We start from the raw sequence: 25,492 nt of genomic DNA, 5'->3' as shown, positions 1-25,492 counted from the left end.
ACACACTGGGGCAGTTCTCCAACTCTGCAGTAGCCCATCTACATGACCCAAACAGCCCACAGAGCTTGGGGCTTAAGGAGCTGTCTAAGAGCACACCACAGCAGGAAAATCCCATGGATAACCAAGCAGACACCATTGTCCCTGGACAAGTCACCACACTTGTGGCCTCAGCAGCACTTGTTACTCTGCAGCCTCTGAGGGATCCACGCTGGACCTTAAATATTCAGCTGAATGTGTCCCTCCATTTTCTCAGATCCTTCACTCAAGAACGTCACAGCCCCTTGAAACAAGAGCATCCCTACTATTTATGACTGTATAGCGCATATTTGAATAATCTGTCCCTAAAATAGCATAATTATAAGACAAGACAGTGTTTTCATTTCAGGACTTTTTGGACTCAGCATAAATACACTGCACAGACTCATGGAATTCATTTTAAGACTTCCCTACGGCTGTTTGCTTAATCAGTACATTCAGTGAAGAAGTCACTAGTAATATATTTGCCTGAGAAAACACTGGGCATAGTTTGATAATTATTTCTGTTGTACTTATACCATGATAACATGGAAATATTTGTGGGTATATAAACGACAAATGCCTTTCTTAACCCAGAAGAAAAACAATTAAAGGCTTGTGTTTCAAATACTATCCCCTAACTCAAACTGACACTTAGAATTTGACAGTGTTACAAACCAAATATTGGGACTAATAATTTTGAAATGGAAATGTACATGGCTTTACTCCCCCCACACTGTGACTAATCAGATTTTCCCCTGCCACTCCATTGTGTACACAAGACATGGCCTTTCCACTGGGTATAGAGGACAGGAGAAGAAAACAGAAAGGAGGATCCTATTTCACACTGAAAGCTTATTGGCAAAAAAAATGGGTGAACACTTCAGTCCTTGGTAAGAACTTCAACTTTGATACAAAGCTTTTTGATAAACGCTTTGACCTGAGATAGACAACACTTTGCATAGCATTTCAAGTAATAAACCCAACATATTTAGCACAATTCAGAGCTTAAGTAGTCAACTAGTTACTGTTCTGTTTCCAGCTCAGTAGCTTATACTGAGTAGTTAAAAACCAAGTATTTTCATGAGTACCCAGAAGGCTTTGACTACAATGGTACATTGCAGTGTCAATACTGACATATATTCAAGCTCAATAACCACTCTTGACTTCAAGCACAAATTCAAAATACTCTTTGTGAGCTTTTTTTGAGCACAGAAGAAGCCCAGTATCTATTCCCATAGAACCTAAGTAGTAGCACAATATGCATGTTAGAATACCTATGAAGTACAATAACCCATTTCTAGATGTTTTCCCTGACACAAAGATTAGCTAGCTGGTCACTGATAAGGTCTTACTGATTTTCCACTCTGTAAAGGTGGAGCCAGTTGCCAGGCACCGTCAGATTTCAAGCTCTGTTTACATTACTGTAATCTTTACGCTGCACGTTGAACCAGAAGCAAACTCCAGAACACACTCCATGATGACCTACGGAGTGTGGAGCTTGCAGCTCTTCTCACACTGCAGCCAAAGTCATACTGAAAAATGCACCTGAAGTATCATCTGGTAGTTGAAGTTGCTGATAGTCCTAACTGGAGCAATGAATTCAAGAAAATCCAAGCCTGAAATACAGGTTACTCATATAAATTATTCTTTGAAAACTACCTATCAGAACATTAAAATTAGTATTTCTTAAGGTCCAAATACAACTTACAGAAACGCTAGCAAAATCAAATGCAGTATTTTAAAGGCCTATTTTCCACATAGGAGGTAGATTCTTATGTTAAACCGAATTCTCGGTTACTTTCCCATTTAAGTTTTCTATGAATTTATTTCTTTGTTGTTATGTTGAAGAATCTCACAAACAACCAAAGAAGAACTGATCTAACTTTATAGCGCCCATATATAGACTTACATGGGAAAAATAAAATACTGCTCCAAACTTAGCTATCTCACAAACCTAATTGAAAACCACTCTAAAAACATTTGCACATATATGTTCTACAAGAAACAAATCCATTGGTGTTTCCAAGTAAGATTTTGGGTACAATGCTAACCCACACTAAGGAAAACCACAGGCCATTGCCTCTAAAACAGAAAACCAAGGAGTCCTTGCAATCAGCATGTCTTGAACCATTAACACAGTCCTGTTCCCAGCTTCTGATTCAAGGGGCAGTTAACAGATACACGCCTGGAGCTAGAAAGCCAGTAAGAATAACCAAAATTCAATTAGTTACAGGACTGAGGTGAAAGACTGAAATACTCTTCATGCATGTATTTAAAAATAGAAGGAAGTCTCATGAACTTAGGTTCAACATTCAAAATGGCTCAGGGATTCAATAAGCTCTGTCCCCACATTTACAATTTAAAAGCTTTTTGGGGTGTTGTTTTTGTTTGTTTGGCTTGATTTTTTTACCAATGTGGACTATATTTGAATTTCCAACTTACAGGCAGAAAGAAAGTTTACATCCCATTACTAAGACCCTGACACAGTCATTCCCATAGCATCCATTAATACTGTTCAAAAAGACATCAGAAGAGATTAGGTACCTTAAATATTGCAGTAACAGCCACAACCAGATTAAACTTCCAGCAAGTCTTCATTTCTCCACCATTTTCTATTGTATAGTACCAACAGCTACAACAATCACGTAACACCTTAATAAAACCACATTCTTCTACAGCACAGCAGGGGAAAAAGCTAAGTAATCAAAAGTGAAGGGCAGTGCAACTGTTTGTTAAAGACTGTTGATAGTAGGGCGTAAAACAATCAATCACAGCAGCCTAGATTATCTCATGTACAAATAAGAATTATTCAGCTAATCAAAAATATTTTTTTTCTTTTTCTTTTTTAGGTTTTGTCTGGTCAAGTGTGCCAAGGTAACTGTGGATATGGACATAAAGCTCAAAAGTATATTAAGTAAATGTTAAGAGAAAACCACTCACAGAGGCTTTTGTAATGCATTACAACCCCAAAAATGAGAAACCAGATACCATGTCCAAAGAGGTAACTAAAGGAAACAAGATCCGTAATGTGAGCACAGAAATCCCCCAATATTCTAGTATTTCTAAAATACTTTTTAATCTCCTTGTCTATAACTATTAAAACTACATGGAGAGCAGCCCAGGAACTAATGGTTGAAATACAAGTAACGTTATCCATTGACTGAAAGCACTTCTGTTTTGACAGTGAAACTCATATGAACTGTATGCATCAGATTCTAGTCTCTAAAGGCATTTCTGTGATCAAGATAAAAAGATAAAAAATAATTTTGATAAAAAGCTATCACAGATTAAGAATTTTCACTGACAGTCACAGGACTTACAAAATGATATTTTTTTTTCCCCAAGAAAGATACGCTATTTCAATTACATGACTTCCATAAATCTGAAAGCACCCCAGTGAAGAGTTAAACTCCAGTGAGACTATATTTTGCAACATTCCTAAATTAACATACCTTTCAGTATAATTAGTTTGGCTGATACTGTATGCATGTATGCAAGCTCCAAGAGCCAATGTGATATGACCGTAAGCAGGAGTTTCAAATAACTGCTATGGCAAGATACAACTTCCAATTAACACACTCTGTACACCAGTCTACAGCCAAAACAGATACACTTTCTGTACACTTCTGCAACTTTAAATAAACTTCCATATTTAAAAATAGAAAAACACTTCAAGACAGTACATGCATGTGTGAAAGGCAAAATTTGTCCACGGCCTCACAAAATAGCTGTATTTCAAGACAGTGTTTTGAACCAGAAGCGAGAATTTTATACCCTGATTTTACACCAAAAAAAAATCTGCAAAATTTTAGTTGATGCTATTTCTCACAGCAGAATTCTAACAGAAGACTATTCAAGACAACATTTATCTTCAGCTCCTATTCGTTGCTAATATAAATGCATTTGAAAAGGGCTAAAAAGAATGTTTTATCTGTCTCCATAGCTAAGTGACAGCAGAAGTGTGAAATATTATTCAAAGTAAGTTACTCGTCCAACAACAAACATTTATTGTTGAAAAGTGCTTGTGTATATGTTAAAATGCAATTTAATACCTCTGGAAGCATACTTAAAACGAAGCATGAAACTCAGCAGACAACATTAGCTTTTAAGTTTTGTAAATTCCACTCTGGAAGCTGAGGTTGGCTTGAACACACCACGAAAGCAAGCCTCTCGAGTTGGTAAAATCGCCAGCTAACAGTATCTTACAACTATAGTTTGTTACTTAGTATCTCAAGTACTGAAGTTTTTCGTTAGTAATACAGTAAGGTGTACACTTCACTTTAGCCTGTAGAATACCACTTCTGAGTAAGTGCATACCAGCAAGTGTCATCAGACCGAAACCACACAGTTTCACTCGAAAGCAAACACCACTAAGCCGAGCTCCGGGTAACACCAGCTAACACACACGACGGGAACTCGTCCCGCTGAAGCCGGAGCAACTACCCAGGCGCCACAAACTAAAAATTAGTTCGAAATTCAAATTCAAACTAGTTGCACAGCAAACCTTTAATTTTACACGAAGGAGAAATAACCTGTTGAGCGTTCCTAACTCCACCTCTCTCCCTCGGGGCCGCTCGGCATTACTCACCGCCGCGCAGTGCCGGGGGAGGTCAGAGTACACACCCCGCAACGTGCACCTGCACCGGCAACACCTACGGATCAGGTGGAGGACCGACACAAGTTTCTGATGGATTACTGCCGCCCCAAAGCTGTTTACCGTATGTCAGCAACAATCATCCCCGACTGATTCAGCGGCCACAGAAAAAATCCTGCAGTACTGGACTCTCCCGATTGAACCTTTCCTAATTGCTACCCGGCTCCAGCCTGGAACAAAAGGGCACGGCCAGCGCACGGGCGGGAGCGCGGGGGCTTCTCGCGGGGGCTTCTCCCGGGGGCAGGGCCCGGCTGCCGCAGCCGTCCCGCCGCGGGGCCCGGGGCCCGCAGTCCAACAGGTGGGCGGCCGGCCGGGGGCGGCCGGTGGGGCAGGGGGGCCGGGCCGGGCCGGGGGGGTGCGGCCCACCTGCCCCCCCCCCCCGGCAGCCAGGGGGGGAAGCTCTGCGGGGAACGCGGCCGGGAGGCTCCGGCCCGCCTCGCCCACCACCTCGATCCGCGCTAGCCCGTGCCGCCGGGACGGGCGGGGGTAAAGCCGCGGCCGCCGCGCTGCGGGCTCGGCGAGGTAATGGGAAAACCGCGCCGGGGGTACCGCAGGATCAGAACGGGCAGGGAACGCGGCCGCCCCGGGGCTGAGTCTTACCTTCGTGGAAGCCGCCGCGGCCCTGGCAGACATTTTGTTTCTTTCTCTCCCCCGGAGCCGGGCGAGCGTGTGCGCGCCTGCAACTCCTCAGGCCGGGGGAGAGAAACTCAGCGCCGCCACCCGCGCCTCACGCAGCCGCCCGAATAAACATCCCACGGCGAGGGGGGGGAGGAGGAAGAGGAGGCCGGCAGGGAAGGGGCGGGGACGGGGGAGGAGGGAGAGAGGAAGAAAAGAAGAAGGGGAGCGGAGGATCAAGTTTGCGAAAAGTGTGGTCTCTCTCGCGCGGCGCCTGGCGCGCCGGGGCCGGGTTCCGCCACCGGGGCACGGAGCGCGGGAGCGGCCGCGCTGCCCCCGGGCCCGCCCGCTCAGCGGCCGCGCCGCCCGCCCGCCTCGTGCCTCTCCCCCCGCGCAGCCACCGACATGTCCGACTGCCGGCACGGCCCATCCCGCCGCGGGGGGACCGCCCGCCCCGCCGCCGCCTGCCCCCGCCTGCCCCCGCTTTGCCGCAGGACCCGGAGCCCTGGGCGGCGGCGGAGGAGCGGCGGCGGAGCGGCCGGTGCCGGCCCCGCGGGTCCCGCCGGGCGCGGCGCGGTGAGGGGCCGCCCGCGGGGCTCGCTCGCCACCGGGCTCCCCCGCGCCATGGTCGGGGCGGCGGGGGCCGAACGCGGCCGGGCCGGCGCAGCCTATGGGAGCGCGGGGGGCGTTTGAACACGGGGAGCGGAGCAGGCCGGGACCGGCACCGGCACCGGGACCGCCCCGAGCGCTGAGGAGGCTGCGGGCGCTCAGCAGGGCCCGTGGCTGGCTGCGCCCTCAGCGGCGAGCGGTCCTGCAGCGCTCATGGAGAAGGAATTCTTGCCCCCCTGAGCCGGCCGGAGAACTGGGATGTCCATCAGCCCGGGCTCAAACCTGCTTTTGCGTTTGCCCATTGTTTGAAGGGGTGGGACGTTAGTTTCCGAGTTCCTTAATTGTACATTTTGTTCTTGAGATAAAAGCAATAAAGACACAAAAAGAAAACAACTTGGGAGATTTGCTTTGCTTTAAGGTGGTGACTGCATAGCCTTAGCATTTCCTATAGCACCATGAACTGCTGCCTGTGGCTTTGAAAAATAAACTTTTCCCAGTATTTTAGACAAAGCGTTTTCAGTATCTTTTACAAAGTAAGTATTTACTTAAGCATTAAGAGAAATACTGCATTTTTTTTTTTTTTCTATTTAAAAGGAAAGGCTTTTAAATATGTTATTTTACTTTTGGGCTTTGGATGCCCAACCCATGCACGATGAAGCTGTCTGAAAATGCAGCTGGAGTTCTGACTTTCGAGATGGTGCATGCCACAGAAAGCTGAGCACACTCCCAAATTTTGTAGGGCCAAGTCATAAGTTAACCACACGACTTCCAGAAGTATCACCCATTAAGGAGCTTCAAACCCCAATGAAACGATGGCACACTGTTTATTAGCAACATCATTATGGTCCAGAGTTTATGATGTTCATTAATTTACTCTTTAGAATTAGATTAGAGCCCAAGTGGCATGACTAATCAGGTACATAAGGTTCAGTGAAAGGAAAGTAGGTGATAAAAATCCCAAACCAAAATGGGAGTACTTTACAAACATTTCATGAGATATACGTGACAGTAAAAGCCATGGTATCAGGGCCACGATTTTCTTGCAGTTGTGCTATTTATGTGCTACCAGCTACTTTTGTTCTAAATGCAATCTCCAGAAATACTTAAATTCTTAAAAAGAGGCAATAACTCAACGATCCAAATCACTCTTCCACCAAGAAACGCCTTACCCAAAGCTACTGTATGAGTTTTACGTTTGTTCTCTTTTGAAAATAAACAAATTCGTATTCCAGGAAATAGCTGAAGCAAATTCCCAAGGCAGCGGTCCGAAATCAGGGGGAAGGGCCAACTCCTCCACCATGGTGCGGAGCGTGCAGCACCGCAGGGCAGGGAAAGGCCACCGGGACCTCCCCTAGCACACACCGGGACAGCCTCACAGCTCCAGGGACCTCTGTCAGCACCGTCCCCGGCTTTCCTGACACCTGCTCGCTCCCGGAGTGTCCGAACAGCCGGCTGGGCCCTCTCCTTTCTCCGGGAGCCCCCTCGCTGTGCAGAGCTCCGGAGGGGCCCGGCTCCACGGGAGCTCTCCTGTGCTGCAGCATGGCCTCCTGCCAGAGCCTCTCCGCTGGCGCCTTCCACCAAAACACTCCAGCACATTTTTTATTTCTTAATTGCTAGATGTAACTAAGCCTCAGATTATTTTTTTAACTCTATCTACACATGCAGAAGGCGGAATGTGACGTTTTTCATGCCCACATGCTTCGCTGCCAGAGTATTCACCAGAGGAGGCAGGAAGGAAAAGGCTGAGATCACAACAGGAAGGAGGGGGAAGATTTCAAGGTGTGGAGACGCATAAAAAGAAACTCAGGGGAGGATGACCTGATAAACTGTAGGGTAAAATAATCCCTCCCTTTCATCTTTCTCTCCTTGAATAGTTCTGGGGAGGGTGGACAAGACCTAGAGGCTGGGGAGGAGGACAGGCTATGAACAAAGAGTAAAGATGATCTACCAAGATGGGGCAAGGGAATGAAAGAGACAAGCAAACAGAGGTGGAGATGGATTCCCTAAAACGAGGGAGAAGGATCATGGGAAAGAAAAGCAGTTATTAAAGTGTTGGAAGAAAGATGGGGAACAAATAGAAAGGTGAAAGAAAAATATTAAGCAAAGAAAGTTGCAGCAAAGATGGAGGTGCCATATTTGTATCATCTTACATTGGATGAGAAAATGTAATCAATCCATAAATTGAATTTAACAAGGAGGGAGACCATTTAACAAGGAAGGATTTCTGCCAGGGTTTAAAACAGCTGGATATGCATAACACTTTTGGGACCCTTCCTCCCTCCCTCCCTCCCTCCCTTCCTCCCTTTCCTTCCTTCCTTCCTTCCTTCCTTCCTTCCTTCCTTCCTTCCTTCCTTCCTTCCTTCCTTCCTTCCTTCCTTCCGCCACTTCCTTCCGCCACTTCCTTCCGCCACTTCCTTCCGCCACTTCCTTCCGCCACTTCCTTCCGCCACTTCCTTCCTTTCCTTCCTTCCTTCCTTCCTTCCTTCCTTCCTTCCTTCCTTCCTTCCTTCCTTCCTTCCTTCCTTCCTTCCTTCCTTCCTTCCTTCCTTCCTTCCTTCCTTCCTTCCTTCCTTCCTTCCTTCCTTCCTTCCTTCCTTCCTTCCTTCCTTCCTTCCTTCCTTCCTTCCTTCCTTCCTTCCTTCCTTCCTTCCTTCCTTCCTTCCTTCCTTCCTTCCTTCCTTCCTTCCTTCCTTCCTTCCTTCCTTCCTTCCTTCCTTCCTTCCTTCCTTCCTTCCTTCCTTCCTTCCTTCCTTCCTTCCTTCCTTCCTTCCTTCCTTCCTTCCTTCCCTCCTCCCTCCCTCCCTCCCTCCCTCCCTCCCTCCCTCCCTCCCTCCCTCCCTCCCTCCCTCCCTCTTCCCATCCAACAGTTATTTAAATCTTCATCTCTACTCTTGATACAAATTAGAGGAGCTAGAAATACCATCTTATTCTATTGGCATTGGTAAAATGCATATATTTTTTGGTAGACACAAATTATTTTTAATGAATGGTTTTGTTTGTTTTTATACAAAGCAATAGCCAAATCATGTTGCTGTCCTTTGAAATTCTTCCTTCAGGAGAATTTTTGTATCTCTTCATTAACAAACTGCTCACAAGCAAATCTACCATCAGCAGTACTGAAAATGCCAAATCAAATGTTGGTCAAGTCAACACAGAATTATCTTAAATGCAAGTAACTTTGAATTTTATAGTACTATTTAACTTTGGGTGGGTTTTTAAATTTTAAAATAAATATTACAAAATTAATGTCTGAAAGAGCAAGTTATATATTGTTAAGACTGTTAGGATTCCAGTGTAGTCATGTGTTCTCTTTAAATATCTGTAATGAAACAGCAGATGTCCATATATTTACATACACATATTGATATATAGCAAGAGAGATGTATGTGTTAGTGTTTAGGTATTTATATATATGCCTTATATATACAGTACATTCAGTCAGATACAGTTATATAGCAAGTCCCATCTGTTAGCTAAGGGATCAGGATTTTAAAGCATATTTCTGATTCTACCCTTATAGGTCCTGAAAACAGGATCATCTATAACCCTTATCTTTAGATAGAAAATTGTCTTAGATGTCAAGGGCTGAAGAAAAGCAAGTGCTTTACTCACCCTTTAAATAACTACTACTGGGAGATGTCTTTAAAAAGTACTATTATATTTTCTTGGTAGGAAACCTAAAAATGAAATTATTATTTAATAAGTTCAAACCATAACCCTACATTGATTCAAAGGACGCAGAAGGACAGTCAGACGTGTGAATCCTTCTTTCTGAGGGCATGGGTATCTCTTACACCACAAGAACAGGAAGTCTATTCTCTACTTTGTGTTGACTTTTTAAGAAATGTTTTGACCACTTAAAGATGGGGAAGAAGGAAACTGCAGAACCGCAGCTACTACAGAGACAACTTCCTGTGGGTTTTGTGGTGTGTGTGGCTCAGAAAGAGAACAATTCATCTAAGATCTTTCAGAGATAGCAGACAGTTTTGCTGCCCTATGAGGTAGCCTTGGGATGCTTAGCTATAAATAAGCCAATATATTATAAATTATTTCATGCGGTTTAGTTGATATTGTATATTCTGTATTTGTAATTGCCATATGATTTCAGCAGTTCAGGAACAAAGAAAAAAGGGGAAGAGAAAATTAGAGTTCACCATACTAACCACAAGAGAAGAAAGTATCTGTTTCTACCTCAAGATGTTAAAAAGTTTCTAGTTTATAGAAAGCTGTGGGAAATCCATGTCCTTAAAATTACACAGAACTTCAGTGTCTTGATGAATCAAGTCCTTAAGGAAAAAATTAACGTAGTAGTGATGATGCCTAGCAATGATTCTTATCTTCCTCCCACTTCCAAACAGTTAAAGCTTGGTTTCCATACCTACTGACTCTTTAAAGGGCTGTAAATCACTGCAGTGCCTCTTCTGAAAACACTGCAGACAACTGCTCAATATACAGGGAATAGACTCTTACAGTAATTCGCTACCTCTCACATACTGGAACTGTTAGACAAAGAAAAAATCCCAAAATCTGTACTTCACCTCTCATTAGGAGGTTAAAGCACATACCTCAAGTACACTCCAGAAGGGGAATAAACCCAACATGTTCATACAGGTGGCCTGTCTTAACTCCTACTGTTTAAACTCATTGTTATTTCCTTTTTAATACCTTAAAAATAGTACTAAAAACTTTAACAGAGTGCAAGGGCATTTTTTCTGTTCAGCCTGAATATCACTTCAACTTGTAAGCAAATGGGAAATGTACAAATAGAAGTAAAAGTAGGTTGCAGTGGCAATGCAACATTATTTTCAGCCTTAAAATACTCAAAGAATATACCACTGTAGAGCTGAAATCTAGTCTCTTTGGTTGTTATTTTGGGATATCCTTATAAAAAGAAACTCATGTCCATGGTTTGGACAAGGTCTTTGAGAAACTTTGCCATCTGTATAATTGTGTAGTGACAAAATCTGAGACTACTGTTGAAGAAAATATTATCTGTGAGTTTTAGTTGTGCTTCATGGCAGCAGAGCTAATTTATTACAGAAATTCATTACGGAAATGTTATGTAACTATTCTACTTCCCATCTCAGACGTTTTATGAACGGGACTGTAAACTTCAATGCACTGCAGCTGATCAAGGCTGATTTTACAAAATGCTTCACTGTTAAGTAGCCACTGGATGTCAAAATGTCAGATATTCATAACTGTTTTACTTTGTCCATGTTTATTTGGTAGAGAGGGGGCTGTTAAAATAATCAAAGACAGCTGTGAGACTTCAGCAGGCACAAATTCAGTGCTGATGTGATTCCAGCCCCAGAAACACTCGCACTGCAGACAGCACCACACATGCTCCACTGATCTAGAATTTTTATCCTATTTAGCTTTTAGAGAGCATGAATAGCAATTCATCCTAAAAAGTTCTTGCCCAGACAATAAGCAACATGCACCAAAGATTACCTTCACAGGCAGCTTTAGAAAGTAAAAGTGAAGACGGAATGCACACAGGCTTCATTACTTACAGAATGATTTGTAAAGGCGGTCCTGGGCCAGCTTAACAAAATTGATTCATTTAATTACCTTTCTGGCAAGCAACTCTGTATTCAAACCCAGAAATTTTCCAGGAACCCTTGCACAGGATACAAAGTGACAATACTGGTCTCTGAAACCCAAAGAGAACCACTGCTATAAGGAAGATGGAAGAGGGGCAGGACAGGAGGTTGCAGAGGTGTGGTTTTCTAAGCCAGATAGTTTTGAAAGGTGAGATCACTTCTACAGTTTCTTGAGCACAAATATCAGACTTGCAATCAGTACTACAGGAAATTATCATGACTCATTTTTGTTACTGAGAAGGGCATACATACAGAAAATGAAAATACTGAAACTGTACTGAAAATTGTTACATTCAACACAAAAATATATACTGAAAATTGTTACACTGCTAAAAGTGTTTATATATAATGATGCAAAAGTGTGAGCTCATCTGCTTCTTAATTCTTCATTCCAAAAACCCTTTATTGCATAATTGCAAAAAATGCAGAAGCTTAGATTACTGAACTTTATAACCTATAATCTACTTTTATTGCCACTCAGCTTTCATCTTTTAAAATGTCAAATTTCTTTTTATCTTCTTGCTTTTCTTATTACAACTGGTCCAAGACTCCATCTATTCTTTTGAAATTCACATGCACAAATCCATCAAGTCAAGGAACTAACCATGTGCTTTAGAAGTAGGAACACCAGATTACACCCAGTTAATTCCAGTGTAATCTTTACCTTAGTTGGTAGCTCTGTCCCAGTAGCACCTGCTTTACAAGAGCAACTTCAGTAAGGTTTAGAGGAGGTAAGTAAGGTGAGTAAGCTCCTGATGGTCACGCCCATAGGGTTATGAACCCTTTCCATCTTGGTATTTGCCTTTGTTTCTACTGCCAAATATTAAAAACAATTAAGCAAAACAAAACCAAAAAAGCACCTAAAAAAGATTGCTGTTTATGTCACTGGAAGTAACTCAAGTTACCTTGTTTGTACCCCCTGCATGTTTCCTAACCATATATTATTGAATGATTATATTACAGAGGGTCTCTGTTATATTACATCACAGGTCTGAGATGGTTTGGTTGGGGCTCCCTTTCAAAATAATTATCATTCTAAAATACATAAGCCTGAGTGCATAAAATACTATTTTGTTATAAAACTCTACAGTAGAACATAGTTTTATGAGTTTTAACTCCATATTTCAATAATTCAGACTACACCCTCAAGGGATCTTATTTAAGACATGCTCATTGCACACCACATACTTTCCATCTTAAGAGTGCTTTTCAGTTACTTTTAGTCTGTAGCAACTAAGTAGACATCTGGTTATCTGTGATATATATTCTATTTTAGCTGTGTCTGCAATCAATAGCAAAATTTTGCTCCCAGGGACAACATGTTTTGCAGTATTCCCTATTTCATCTGTAACTGTTACAGTTTGGTTAATATTAGTATTTTTAATTTTCTAAATAAATGTTGCTACAAATTTTTAAAATAGGTTAAAAAGTTTTCAGTGTATGTAACAGTTTCAACATGGCAATTTACAGGAGAGGCTACTAGAACAGAAAGTGCTTGGTGTGGAAGGATATTGCATTATTTCCTGACTTGCTGTTGTCAGGAAAGAAAAGCACGTCACAGGCTGGCTCTTAGGCTTTGGTGTGTCACAGCACATGAAATCAGTGGGCAGCACCAATGATGAAAGCCCCACATTCTGCCCGTGTTACTTGGCCACTCGTTTCTGCTCTGGCACCATGTCACCCCCTCCACAGCTGCGTCCTGTACAGGGATACCTGAAGTGATACTGGTTTAAAAGTCATCCTTGGAACACAGGCAGGAATAAGTAGCCAAAGATGGGGACTTTTAAAGCTGAATTTACTGGCAAATGTAACATGACTATGTGTCTACACTCACACAGCATTTACCTACACTTTCAAGCATGGAGATCACCTCTGCTGCAGATTTCTGAACGTGTGGGCAAAAGGCACCCTCTGCCTTACAGAGGTAGGGCACCTGTACCTCACCTGAGACAGGAGGGCTTGCTTCACTCCCTGCATAATTGCAGGACATTTTTCCAGTAGTCCTGCATGATATGTTATCATGCATGGTCATTTTTTTAATTTGGAGATTTATACAGTGTTGGCTGTATAAAGGCACAGTGAAACCAGGTGTCACTGAATCACTCAGAACCTTCAAAAAGCATACAGGCATTTCACACTTGGTCCCATTAACTGCAACCTGCAATGCATTTTCAGTTAGACATTTTTCAAAAAAGACCTAAGTATAATTTTAGTTCAAAATTTACAAAATCAAGCTTTGACCAGAGTAACACTGGGAATGCTTAACGCGGTAAACAAGAGGTTCAAAAAGATGTGATGTACCAAATGAGATTTTTTTGAGTCATCACGCTGCCTATACTGATATAGAGTCCAAACCTCACTTATTTCTCTCAGCTGATTAGATTCAGTCCTGCTCTCTAGGCACTTCTACCGCAAACAGATCTGTAAACTGATTTACATTTGCCAGAACAGAAGTTCTTCAGAGAAACTCACAGTTGGCATCTGTCTCCAGGACTGTCAGGGCTCAATCTCTGTTCTGCTAAAACCGGTTGTGCATTACCCAGGAAGCATTATTATTTGGTAAGAAAAATATATATTATTACAGGTGTCTCCTTACTCAAATTCCAACTTTAAATCTAAGAAATACACAGTCAGAAATTCTCCTGCCTCAGTACCAGAGAAACCATCCCTTCAGTATAGGACCACACATTCCACAATCTATATTATAGTGAAGCCCAGCGGCTCTAACCAGAACAATGCTTTCATCTACCTAAACCTATACAGTCAGTACAGAAGGATTCAAAGCAAAAATATTTACAGCTCAAAAGTAACAGGGCAAATGCTGTATTTACCACACTTAGATGGCTAAGTGTTAAGGCCTCACAGAATCCACATTATATCAATATCATTAGCTAAATCTTTCCTTTACACATCTGTCAGTTCAACTTTATGTGCCAGCTGAAAAACTGTAACTGTCACATCCTTTTTTAAATGTGTGAGATTATAATACTTGTGCAAAGTGCTAAAGCAAAAGCCTAGGGACTGAAATTCTCCTTGTTCTCCAAGCAGGTAAAGCAAGGACAAGCACTAAAGGAAGTTTACCAGTAAAGTCCAGTCAGTGTGGCTGTTTTCAGACCCTTGATCCCTTTGTGTGAAAGCTTGTCGAGTATTTCCAATGTTATGCTTTAATCTAATAAAAGATACAGCTTCTCACCATAAAACTTGCTTCCTAACTAGCATACATTTCTGAAAGCCTTTTCAAAGCTGGAGAAACCAATTTTTGCCAAGTGTGCAAACTTCCATGAGTCATATAGTACTCTGACTTCTGTTTTAATATGAGTAAATACGATAATTGACAAGATGCTGAAGTGATTTACAGTTTCTTATGATAAATGTGAGAAGTGTTTTAAAGAAGGTCTTCCATAGAAACTTTATTTATTTTCCCATAGTTTTCAAAAGCTTCTCATTAGAAGCAGCAGCCCTCAAAACAGACTTTTTTTTTTTTTTTTTCTTCTCCCTAAGACCCAATTATAAATACAGAGTTTGAAATCAACCCTATGACTCCTTCCTGGCTGTGTGTCATACTGACATTTAACATCAAATACATGCACTGCTGCTTTCTAGACATGCACTGCTGGACAAGTAGATTGCATACTACTTCTAAATATTTCTCTCAGGGTACCCATATGCTATTTTCACAAATCGACATCTCCTTGGTTTCTGAACAATATATGTCAAGACTAGGGAAAGAAAAACAAAAACAAAAAACAAAAACAAAATCAAAAAACGAAAGAAAGAAAGAGCAAGCCTAGCTCCTGGTCACAACAGAAAGCATCCAAAACTACTTCACTAGAAGAAACACCTTCTTTGTACACTTCTCTTACAGTATGGACTAATTTTTTCCAGCCTACTCTTTTTTGTTCCTCTAACTGTATCACTGCCCTGGCTGCAATAGTAGGCCTTAGTAGCCCTGACAAATTGATTATGAAGATATTTAATTATTTATCTTCTAAAGCTGTATAATCTGGAAGCAGTAGCAGGAACAGAGATTTACATGGAAGAGGAAAGAAGGTGGAGGCATTATTCCCCCATGAACACTCCAGTATTGCCATAACTCACATGAAACCTCCTCTCTCTGTTCCTTAGCCAGAGCTGCATCATGAGCAGTTAACACACTCATTATTCTTGGCACAGAAATAAATTAGAGAGTTAACCACTGAATGCTTAGATCATTTGGGAAAACCAGTGAAACAATCTCTACCTACACAAGCATATTCGAGAAGGATTACAAATCATGTACAATGTTTATTATATCTGCAAATGCACAAGATAATACAGTAGCTGTTGCCCTCATTATATTAAAACCAACAAATAAAATGTGAGCTTTGCAAAACCTTTGCTCATATATATATATGCAGGGTCAGCTTTCCCCATGCATGGTCACGAAAGGCCCAGAGACAAGGGTGTGAACAATGATGCTTCCCTGCAGCAGCACAAGCCCCATCTTGTACAACCTGCACAACCTGAGAGCCAGGAGAGCAATAAGGTGAATGAACCTTCAGAACATGTCAATGTCTTGGTACTTTATAATTCTACAACACAAGTAATGAGATCTTATCAAAACATGATTTAATGTCATGACTCGAGCTGGATGGTGAGCACAGGAACATTGCTATTTGAATTTTAATTAAAATTTCATTAGGTATCATATTACATTTTAAAATTAGTATTTTGCTTCTAAGCCAACAGTTGATTGTGTAACTGAAGGCTATCTACATCACAGCCTTTTCCATACCACTGCAAAAATAATTCCACTGGTCTAGTGTAGGATAGTCAAGAACTGAGGTCTCTTAGTATGTATGTGTTACATATGCAGATCAACTTCCAAGTTGTTTCTTAATTAAAATTATTATTTTCCATCTTCCTGCCTGCACTGAAGAGGCAAATACAGTCCTTACATGACCCTCCTCCAACTCTCCTTCCCAAAAGAGTGTCATGTGTCACTGGTGAGGATGGCCAGTGCCCCACCGATACACTATTTATTGTGTGGCAGTCAGGGACAGAGAAAGGCACAGTCTCAGCGAGAAGTACACCTGGGGACATCGTGCTCAATTCAGGATTCTATTATTCTCTAGACAGAATGAAAAATAGCGCTCTAAAGCACCAGCATGTTCCCTGTTTATAAAAAGATGGTGCTTGTATTTGGAACTGAAATTAATTCAGCCAAGGTATGCAGTCCTTTATTAAAAGGCTCTTTGAACGTAAGGAAACAGAGACACTCGAAGAAGTCATGCGTCTGAAGTTGTTTGGGAGTGATTTCTTGTTCCTTCAGAGTGTGCACTCAGCTGTGGGCTGCACCCCTGAACGAACAGCCCCTCTCACTGTCCGGGGAGGCACCCGAAGACAGCTCTGGGGGTCCCCAGGCTGGAACAGGCAGCGTGCGCCCTCAGCCGAGGGGCTCGGCCGAAAGGCTCCCACAGGAGCTGCCGGAGGGCGCGGTGAGGCAGGGCAGTGCCCCGGAGGAGCCCTGGCAGCTCTGACCCGCTCCGGCCGCCCCAGCCTCAGCCCGGCTCCCGGCAGCGCTCCCGCCTGCACACCGGCCCCAGCCTCCACTGCAGCCTCACGCCCCGCACCGCCAGCGCTCGCACAAGTGCCCCTGTTGCTGCAGTGTACTGCAAACGAAACAAGTGCACCCTTATATAACAATTCTATATATTACAATTCTATTGCAGTGCTTCCTCAGAGACAGCAGCGCCTCAGCGACCGAGGCTCTGCCACACTGAGGGACAGGAGGCACCACGCGGCTGGACACCGAGGGCTCTGCAGCTTGCACAAAAATAGAGGTAAAACGGGATACTCGGATGAAGGATATCCCCTTACTCCATCAAAAAGTTATGGTTATATAAATCTTAAATGACTTGCAGCATGAAAACAAATTGCTAGGCCGCCAGCTGAGATTTCAACTCATTTTGAGTCTCTAATTATGCTTGAACAGCTCTTGAAAACACTGAAATCTGTTTCTGACTGCATAGCAAAGCAAGGAATGGGCAAGACAAATATTGTAGTAACCTTCATAAGTAACCTCATAGTCATTGTGGAATCTGTCCTCTCCCATTTATCTTCTCTGGGGAAGTCAGTGCTGATTATGAAAACACCTTCAATAATAAGATGTTCCAGAAATTGATCATTTTGTTTAACTATTTTTAACATTTATTTCAATATTTTAATTTTCTGATGTTATCTTTCCATTTCCATTCTCTTCTACATGGAAGAAGTACTTAATAGACATACTTTGATGTCAGTACAGATTCACAGACAGATAATTTTCTTCTGAACAAACTTGTTTCTGTAAATACAAATGCAAGGGTAACTGCCACAGTCCTGTCTGTGGTAACAGATGTTATTAAATCATACCTGTTTCTATTGTCAGGGATGTTTAATAACCTCCACTTTGTAACAAAAGGGCAAATGACTGCCACTACACCCCTATTTTAGCAGCAGCAGGATACAGATGTTAAATTCTGGACTGTACTAGTCTCACATTCCTTCAGCATTTTCTGGACCTTTTCAGGAGAAAATATTCAATGTTCACAGAGAATTCTCTTGTATGACCTTATTACTGTCACCTCTCCCTTGCAGAGAAGGATCACTCAGGTACAAATAGCACAAAACCTGTGTTTTTCCACCCAGCTACCACCTGCATGCTCAGGGAGCTTGGGTTAACCACTTCTCCGTACATCAGCAAAACATCAACGGGGGCTATATGGCCAAATAAATACAATGAAAAAGGTTTTATGTGCTTTAAAATTAACTGGTGGTACATAAATGCACAATCTAGCTGTAAACATGTAACTGAAAAAGACAAAATTAGGACAAAGATTGGTAGCTATCCTTAAGAACTCATGCAACTTGCACATTCAATCATTAATATTTTTATTAGTCTAGCAGTTTGTCTTCCCTGACTGAGTGCCTTAAAGGGCTTGTTACTTCAGCAAGGTACCTTATTGCAGCTCATTAAGTACTGGCAAAATATGTGAATTTGTTGAAACCTATGTTACTCTGCAAAAGGCAAACTGATTTTTAATTTCTTCATTATTACCACCTCAATTCCTCCTTCAGCATTACAGTTACATAATCTCTACCCTTGGAGGTTTTCAAGAGCAGACTGATTACAGCCCTGAGCAACCTGGTCTGGCCTCAGAGCTGCCTCTGCTTTGAGAAGAGGCTGGAGCCCTTGTTAGGTCCCTTCTAACCTGAACTATTCCATTATCCTTTCTGGCAGCTTCTTTCTGTCTTCTCTTTGCTGTTTTCCAGGATTTCCTCTATAGACTTGGGACTTTTATAAAGGGATTGTTGTCTTGGTAGAAAACTCAGGTGCCCAATCTTTCTTGTTGTCATGAAAGATTCAGAATATTGCAGGAAAATTAGTACTTCTGGCTGATTCGGTATGACTCAGTTTTGATTAAAATGTTGGTTTTGCCAAATCTCCTGGAACTTTCATGAAACTGAGGGTAAAAAAACCCACCCAAGTTATTTATACTTTTCTGTTCTTCTGCTGAATCTCTGCTACTTTTTTATTGTTGTCTATATGTTTCAAATTTTAGGTATTGCCCTGCTGTGCCTGACCCATTGACTTTCTGGCTTTCCAGAAACTGCTTTGTAGGAACTTGCAGTAAACATTTTAAGTGATTAAAGCCCTGCAAAGGATGGTGAGCTACATGTGAAAATCTCTCTTCTGAATTAGCTTTTTTTAATGAAAATTAGGATTTCTTGATGTTTTCACCTCAGTATTACTTTGTGTTTACAACAGAACACTAATTTTGTGTTCTGCACATTCTCAATGTCCCTAAATAGCTCCCTAAAGTATTTTCTAACTCCATGAGAGATCAGTTTTGCAAGCTTCTTAAGTAACAGCAGTGAGTTTTATTATACCTTTCCCTCCTCTTTCTACTGACAGGAGGCATTACTGCCATTTGGCAAACACTGTACTTCTACTTTTTTTTCCTATTCCTTTCTCGAAGGGATTTTGTAAGAGTTATAAAAAGCAGGTCAGCTCTGCAAGCACCTATATAAAAGTTTCTGCTGTCTTTAAAAGGTAATGTGAAAAGAAAATAATTTATATTCAAAACTTATTAAAAAGATTGCTGAAGCCAGGAACCAGAAGAAAGAAGCTGGAAAATGATCAGCTAAGATCCAGTTGTTTTTACTTCCACCTTATCTAGACTTAGATTTTTAAGCAAATTTCTGAAGATTATTGCTATTTTATCTCCTTTAAGCACCATTCAATATGCAAACATAATCACTTTCAGTATTTTTTCTTAATGGATTTAAGATCTGTAATGCCAGTCCAAAATATCTTTTTTCCCCCCTGCCTTAAATATAAGCTGGTATAAATGGCTCCAGTGAGTAATTTTCCTTAAGGGCCACTACATAAGTCTGGCATATTCTCTGACTCTCCACATTACTGAAGGTTGCTTACAGCTCTGAGCAAAACAGTGAGCGTACTGCCATCCTCATGATCAGGCATCCAAGGAGACAACTCTTCTGATAAGTCACAGAAAAAAGGACTCCCTGTTTGCTCAAGCACTTGCACACTTCAGCATCCTGCCAAAGTCTGCTCACACTTGAGGCTCCTGGTAGATTCTGGATATGCAAGCCCAGCAATCTACCCATGCTCAGTGAGTCACCATGGCATGATTATCCTATGATGAAACCACTTTTGCTTCCTTTTGCTGTGGCCACTCCACATTGGAGCCTTTCCAAATAAGTCCATGTCCTCCTGCTCAGAGATCTGTTGATCTCTTCAGTGCACCACGTTTGAGATTGTAGCACCAAGGATTGCTGGACTGAGCACCACTGACAAGAAAAAAAGTACAATGCCAAACTTAATTTTTATGATTATCTGTTCATCCTCTTAGCCAGTTCATCCAGGACAATCAGCACCATTTTCCTGTTGTGGAAAGCCATGTGGAAGAAGCACTGTTAAGGCTTTTTGGTGTCATGATAGTGACTACAAAGGAGCCATTGCACAAATGAGTAGGGAATACAGGAGAATGAGCTGAAAAGATGATGTTAAAATGAGGAGCTGGAAGGTGGCTAACAGTGGTTTGGGGGGGACTGGAATGTACTCAGGTCTACTTTCATCTGTGTAAACTTAATCCACAAATCTAACTGAATCCAGTGCAGTAATAAAAGTGACAGATAACTCACAACAAAATAGGGGCATGAGATGGATTTTCTGGAAAAAGCCTCAAACAACTGGAACAATCACATAAGCAGTCTCCAAATCTCAGCCCAAGCCACCCCCTGTAGCAGTATGAGATGGTGGGCAGCAGAGGATGGACACACACAGCAGCATTGCAGCTCTGCCTTGGAACCTCAGGAATGGAAATGGCCACAACTCTCTTCTGTTCCTTGTTTGAGATCTGTGGGTCTTTGTTACAGCCCTCAAGGCTTTTGTGCCTTAAAGATAAATCTTGTCAGCCAGAGACAGTACCCCTCTGGTGTTTTATGGAATGTTTTTGCTCTCTTTTGTGATGTAATGAGAAGTATTTTCTCTGTGTTTTGTAAGCTGGTAGCTACAAAAACCTAGGCAGTACAAGATGCCTGTTTTCAAAGACTATATTTCAATTTTTCAGATGTTTGCAAAATGGTGGTGTCCTTAAAAGAACAACTTCATCATGCAGAGGACTAAAGGAAAACTCTAATTTAACTAAAGAGCCCTAAAGCTGCCTCAGTTCAGACTTGTTCCCAAGAGAACATTGCTGGGAGCCAACTACTGCCGCTTCCTTCTTTGCTTTCTGTTGCTGGCAAGACTGAATCTATTTTTTTACTGACATGCCACTTATAATATGCTGTGAAGTGCAGACAAAATGCAAAAAGAAATTGCAGGCTGTCTTGATAAACATTTGACATCAGTTTCCAAAGCCTAGAAACAGTTTTGTGATGCTCTGAACTCAGGTAAGGCAGCAATGATATTACAGCAGTTCAGCTTTTTCGGGGTGCAATTGCACAGAAATGTCAGCTCTGAGATGAACTGTGTGAATGAGCAAATTCTAGCATCTTTATACTCAGACTACTGTAGAGACTGGCTCTTGATCAGTAACATGCCTGGGCTTCTGACTTTCTCAGTAACTGCCCAAGTCACTTAATTTGTTGGTCAGCTACGAAGTAAAAATAAAACCTATAAGTACCGTTGTAAACCTCTTCAAGATCTTGTAATGGATATATTATATAAATGTTATTTATTACAGTAAACATTTCTTTGCTACATTCAGAATTTTCTTATCTAGGTCCAAATGGAATTGAAAACATCTTGTTAATACTTCATTGACACCCTTTACTTTTCAACTTGGATTTTAAACATGGGTGTCCTCCCCTGCTCAATCGACTTTCAGTGTTGTTCTCTCCAACATTTTTCCTGATCCCCTGACAGGAGCTGCTCTGCCATTTGTGCTCCTTCAGCAGTCTCAAACTCCTGACGGCCTTTAACCTACTGAATCACTTTCTGACTTCATGTGATGCCTGTAAACTTCTCTTCACCTGAATCTGAAGATGAGCATTTCAGTCAATTTCTCCACTCTAGCAAACTCACATGATGGAATGAATTTTGCAAGATAGTAATTTTTGCTGCATTTTAAATCCAGCTTTTCTTTTGCCATCTCTGTCATTTTCATTTTGCCTTGCTAGGTAAACTGCCTGCACTTACTTTGATAGAGTTTATACTTCTTCCCTTCTGCTTCTTTTTGTAAATAGTTTTGAACAACAACAAAAAATAACGTTATCTAAGGATGCAGGTACATTTACAAAATGTCATAAAAACATATTTTTGGCATTAATCCCAGAGCAAAACAAAGATATTCTGGGAAGGCCTCCATTTAAAAATAAATTCTATTCTAAACCAGGGATCCCTGTGCTTTGTCAGAGGAATGAGCTCCGTCATTCCTTACCCACAGCTAAAAGAACCTTACACACAGTAAGGTCCCCACCGAGACGAGTTCAGAGCCACAGAGTTACAACACTGCCCCATATCTACATCTTTCCTCACACTGCCCTGAATGAAGCCTCCATCTGCTGCCAACATCCCTCTCCTCAGCTCACAGCAGCATTGCACAGAACTTATCTGCAAGGTGAAAATTATAAGGGTACTATCTAGCTCATTTTCAGTTGTCTTTTAAAGGGTTAACAGCTGGAAATAAAGAGAAGAAGCAGCAGCTGGTTATTTCTGCAATGTAATAATGAGGAGAGCATTACAGTAGCCCTGTGGAAGAACTTATGGAGTTTGTCCCTGAGTGCAGGAGTAGAATCAAAGAATTTTAAAGATGTCCTTCCATTCCAGTCCCTGCTTACCAAGTGACCCTGCAAAATTAAAATTAAGTTTTTACCTGTCTGTGTTTCTTTGGGCAGATACAGCATTTAATTCCTTCTGGAGGGTGCAGCCCAGGGGAAGGCAAGTCTTGTCTGCATTGCCTGGACACTGTCCATGCCTGTATAAATGAGCAGAATGCTACAAGCACACTTCCCCATCTTCAGTGCATGTCCTATGATGTTCTAGAGTGGGGAAAAAACAGACCTCCTAGCATCAAACATATGAGGGGGATCCTCTCCTGAGCTCTCCCAAGTCCTCTGAATTTCTCCATGTCACTGCAGCACATGGGAGGAAACCAGATTCCCAGTTGAGCTAAGGGAAAATAGAGCCCTTACTCGATAAGACAATGTATTTCTCTGTCTGTCTGACTGATTGACTGTCAGAAGTAAAAAGGGTTACAAAAATTACACTCATAGTCTGAAAAATAAAACTTTATGTAAGCTAAACACAAAGGCTAAAGCTCTAGAAAAGTGTTTGAGGACCAGGCTGGCAATGGCACACTTATTGTGAATGCCAGGCTTCCACATCCTTCTGCATGTCTGCTGCTCATGACATTGCTGGGGCCTTAGAAAAAAAGACAGCTGCAGCCCAGCCCATTGTAAATTCTGCTTTATTTCTGACTCCTTGTTCTTTTCCTTAGAATAATTGCCAATATTTTGCATGTTTCTATATCTGAAACAGATCATATAAAATAATGATCTGGTACTGTACAGTTACCTCCAGACATGCACAGGAGACACTCCTAGAATCTATTTGCAACATCAGCCTCAATCATTTAAAGCCAAAATTGCAGTTCTTCAGAGGGATTGCAGTGCCATGTGGGATGAATAGATGCTGTACATGGTATTACAGTGTCTCCAGATTTCCACTCTGCAGATGGTTATGGCATTTTCCACATGACTCCTACTGTAATACCAGAACCACATAAGTCATTTATAAGTAACTGATATGTCCCAGCACCTTATAGTGCACTGTGCAGTATCCAGAGCTGAACAGACAATGCAATAGGAAGATTAGCATGTGTCCTTGTCTTTATTTTATAGAGAGCATACATGCATCCAGGAAAAGTAGAAGAGCGGAATAAATACTGATATATATATTGGCTAGCACATGAAAATGTCAGGGCTTCCATTAAATATGATCATCTAAAATGCAACAGAACACTCCCAGAGAAAATAAAATGTTATTTTGTGTTGTGGTTAAAGCCTCTGAAAATACTGTTATCATTAATCTGAATTCACTTGTATAATTGGCAATTACTTTGTTACTGGAGAAAGAGGTGTCTAATTGCTGAGAATGACCCTTCTGCCTTTGTTTTCCGTTCTCTTTCTTGTTTCATTTGGGTAAATAGATATACACTTTATTTTGTCATTTCTTAGGATAAGATGTAATATAATAGCTTCTAAAAATCTTAGTAACAGGAGACACGAGTTGAAAAATACCAAGGAAAAACAAAATAAATTATATGTATGGCTTTTGTTGGTAAGAAAATATGGGGTGAAGAACAAGATCCCACCAGCTTTTAACCTTCAAGTATTCAGTGAGTTATGCAGCATTTTCACAAAAAAAAACCCCAAACAAACAAAAAACCCAACAAAACAGCCACACCCCAAACCCCCAACATCCACCAACCAAACATTCAGGACACATTAACACCTATTTTCCTTGAACATTTTCTGTTTGCTTCTAAACATATTTCATTTCAATGCAAAGCTTCCAAATGAATTTTTTTCTTTAGATTCCTAACAAGGCAATTCAGGTGCTAATACTTCAGGTCTCAGGATCCTGGGCATACAAAGAAACAGCTGCAGTATCCCCCACTCTGTCAGCTACAGCTGAGAGTGGGCCCAGGTCAATCTCAGTAGCAGCAATTTTGTGCTTCCATCTCTGAAAAGAATTACTAAAACATTTTTCTGAGCCACCATAAGAAACCTGCTGCATGTGCAGGGTGGAAAGACAGAACCATTACAACACAGGAACTGGCTGTGAGTGTCTGACAGCACTAAGATAATTAATAATAATCAAACCATCATTCAAATCCACTGGCAATGCTCTCCCTTTAAGGAGTCTGATAAATCTCAACTGTGCTTTGGTGCAAGAGCAACAGTCAGAAATCAGAATATTTGATCTTATTCTGGAAATGTGCTTGCTTGTGAGTGCCAAGCAACTCCAGTTTGGCCAGAACCTCGGCTCTGTGAATAGTGAGCAGTTTCAGAGTGGAACACAATCCCTGGTGAGGCTGTGGTATTGTAATTAATAGTTGGAATGTCTTTGCTTCAACACAACTCTCCTTTCGCAAAGCTAATACCAAATTATTAAGAATTTTCTTGCAAATATAAAAGAAGGGCTCATTTAACAAATATGGATCACTGAAAAAGGATAGATTTCTTCTCCAGTACATGAGCAATAAGTTAAAAAGAGTTGCTCTCACATTAGCCTAGCGATAAGGATTTTGCTTACGGAGCCCTGGGCATATAAAAATAAATCCATAGCTGCAGTGTAGGTTTAGTGCCAACACATCAGTGATCACAAAGAAAGCGGATTTAAATTACCCATTTTTCCCCTGGAATTTAGTCTCCAGCATAATTTGGAAACAGATCAGCACAGCTTAACTGTATCGGTAAGGACCTTAATGGAATTTCA

The 25,492-nt window shown here is 41.6% G+C and overlaps 1 protein-coding gene across 8 annotated transcripts in view; it reads right to left on the bottom strand.

Annotated features, from left to right (window-relative positions):
* The window catches only part of TJP1 (tight junction protein 1), a 159,291-nt gene that overhangs the window by 63,836 nt on the left and 69,963 nt on the right, over positions 1 to 25,492 (bottom strand). The window contains exon 1 of one of the 8 annotated variants that reach the window (XM_014251226.2): positions 11,471 to 11,547. The exons of 5 other annotated variants lie outside the window; for them this stretch is intronic. Coding sequence is in view for 1 of the 3 variants with exons in the window: in XM_014251224.2 (XP_014106699.2) it covers positions 5,273 to 5,305 (33 nt within the window). In the remaining 2 variants the exon portion in view is untranslated. Of the gene's footprint in view, positions 1 to 5,272; positions 5,550 to 11,412; positions 11,437 to 11,470; positions 11,548 to 25,492 lie in introns of those variants that run through there. 2 more of the 8 variants (XM_014251227.2, XM_014251224.2) reach the window with 2 other exon arrangements.

This window comes from Pseudopodoces humilis, chromosome 16 (genome assembly GCF_049639895.1).
Source record: "Pseudopodoces humilis isolate 2021_Gansu_Grassland_sample_001 chromosome 16, ASM4963989v1, whole genome shotgun sequence".
In the NCBI taxonomy this organism is placed as follows: domain Eukaryota; kingdom Metazoa; phylum Chordata; class Aves; order Passeriformes; family Paridae; genus Pseudopodoces; species Pseudopodoces humilis.
The sequence above is the reverse complement of the archived record's forward strand: the minus strand, read 5'-3'. Positions and strand labels throughout refer to the sequence as shown.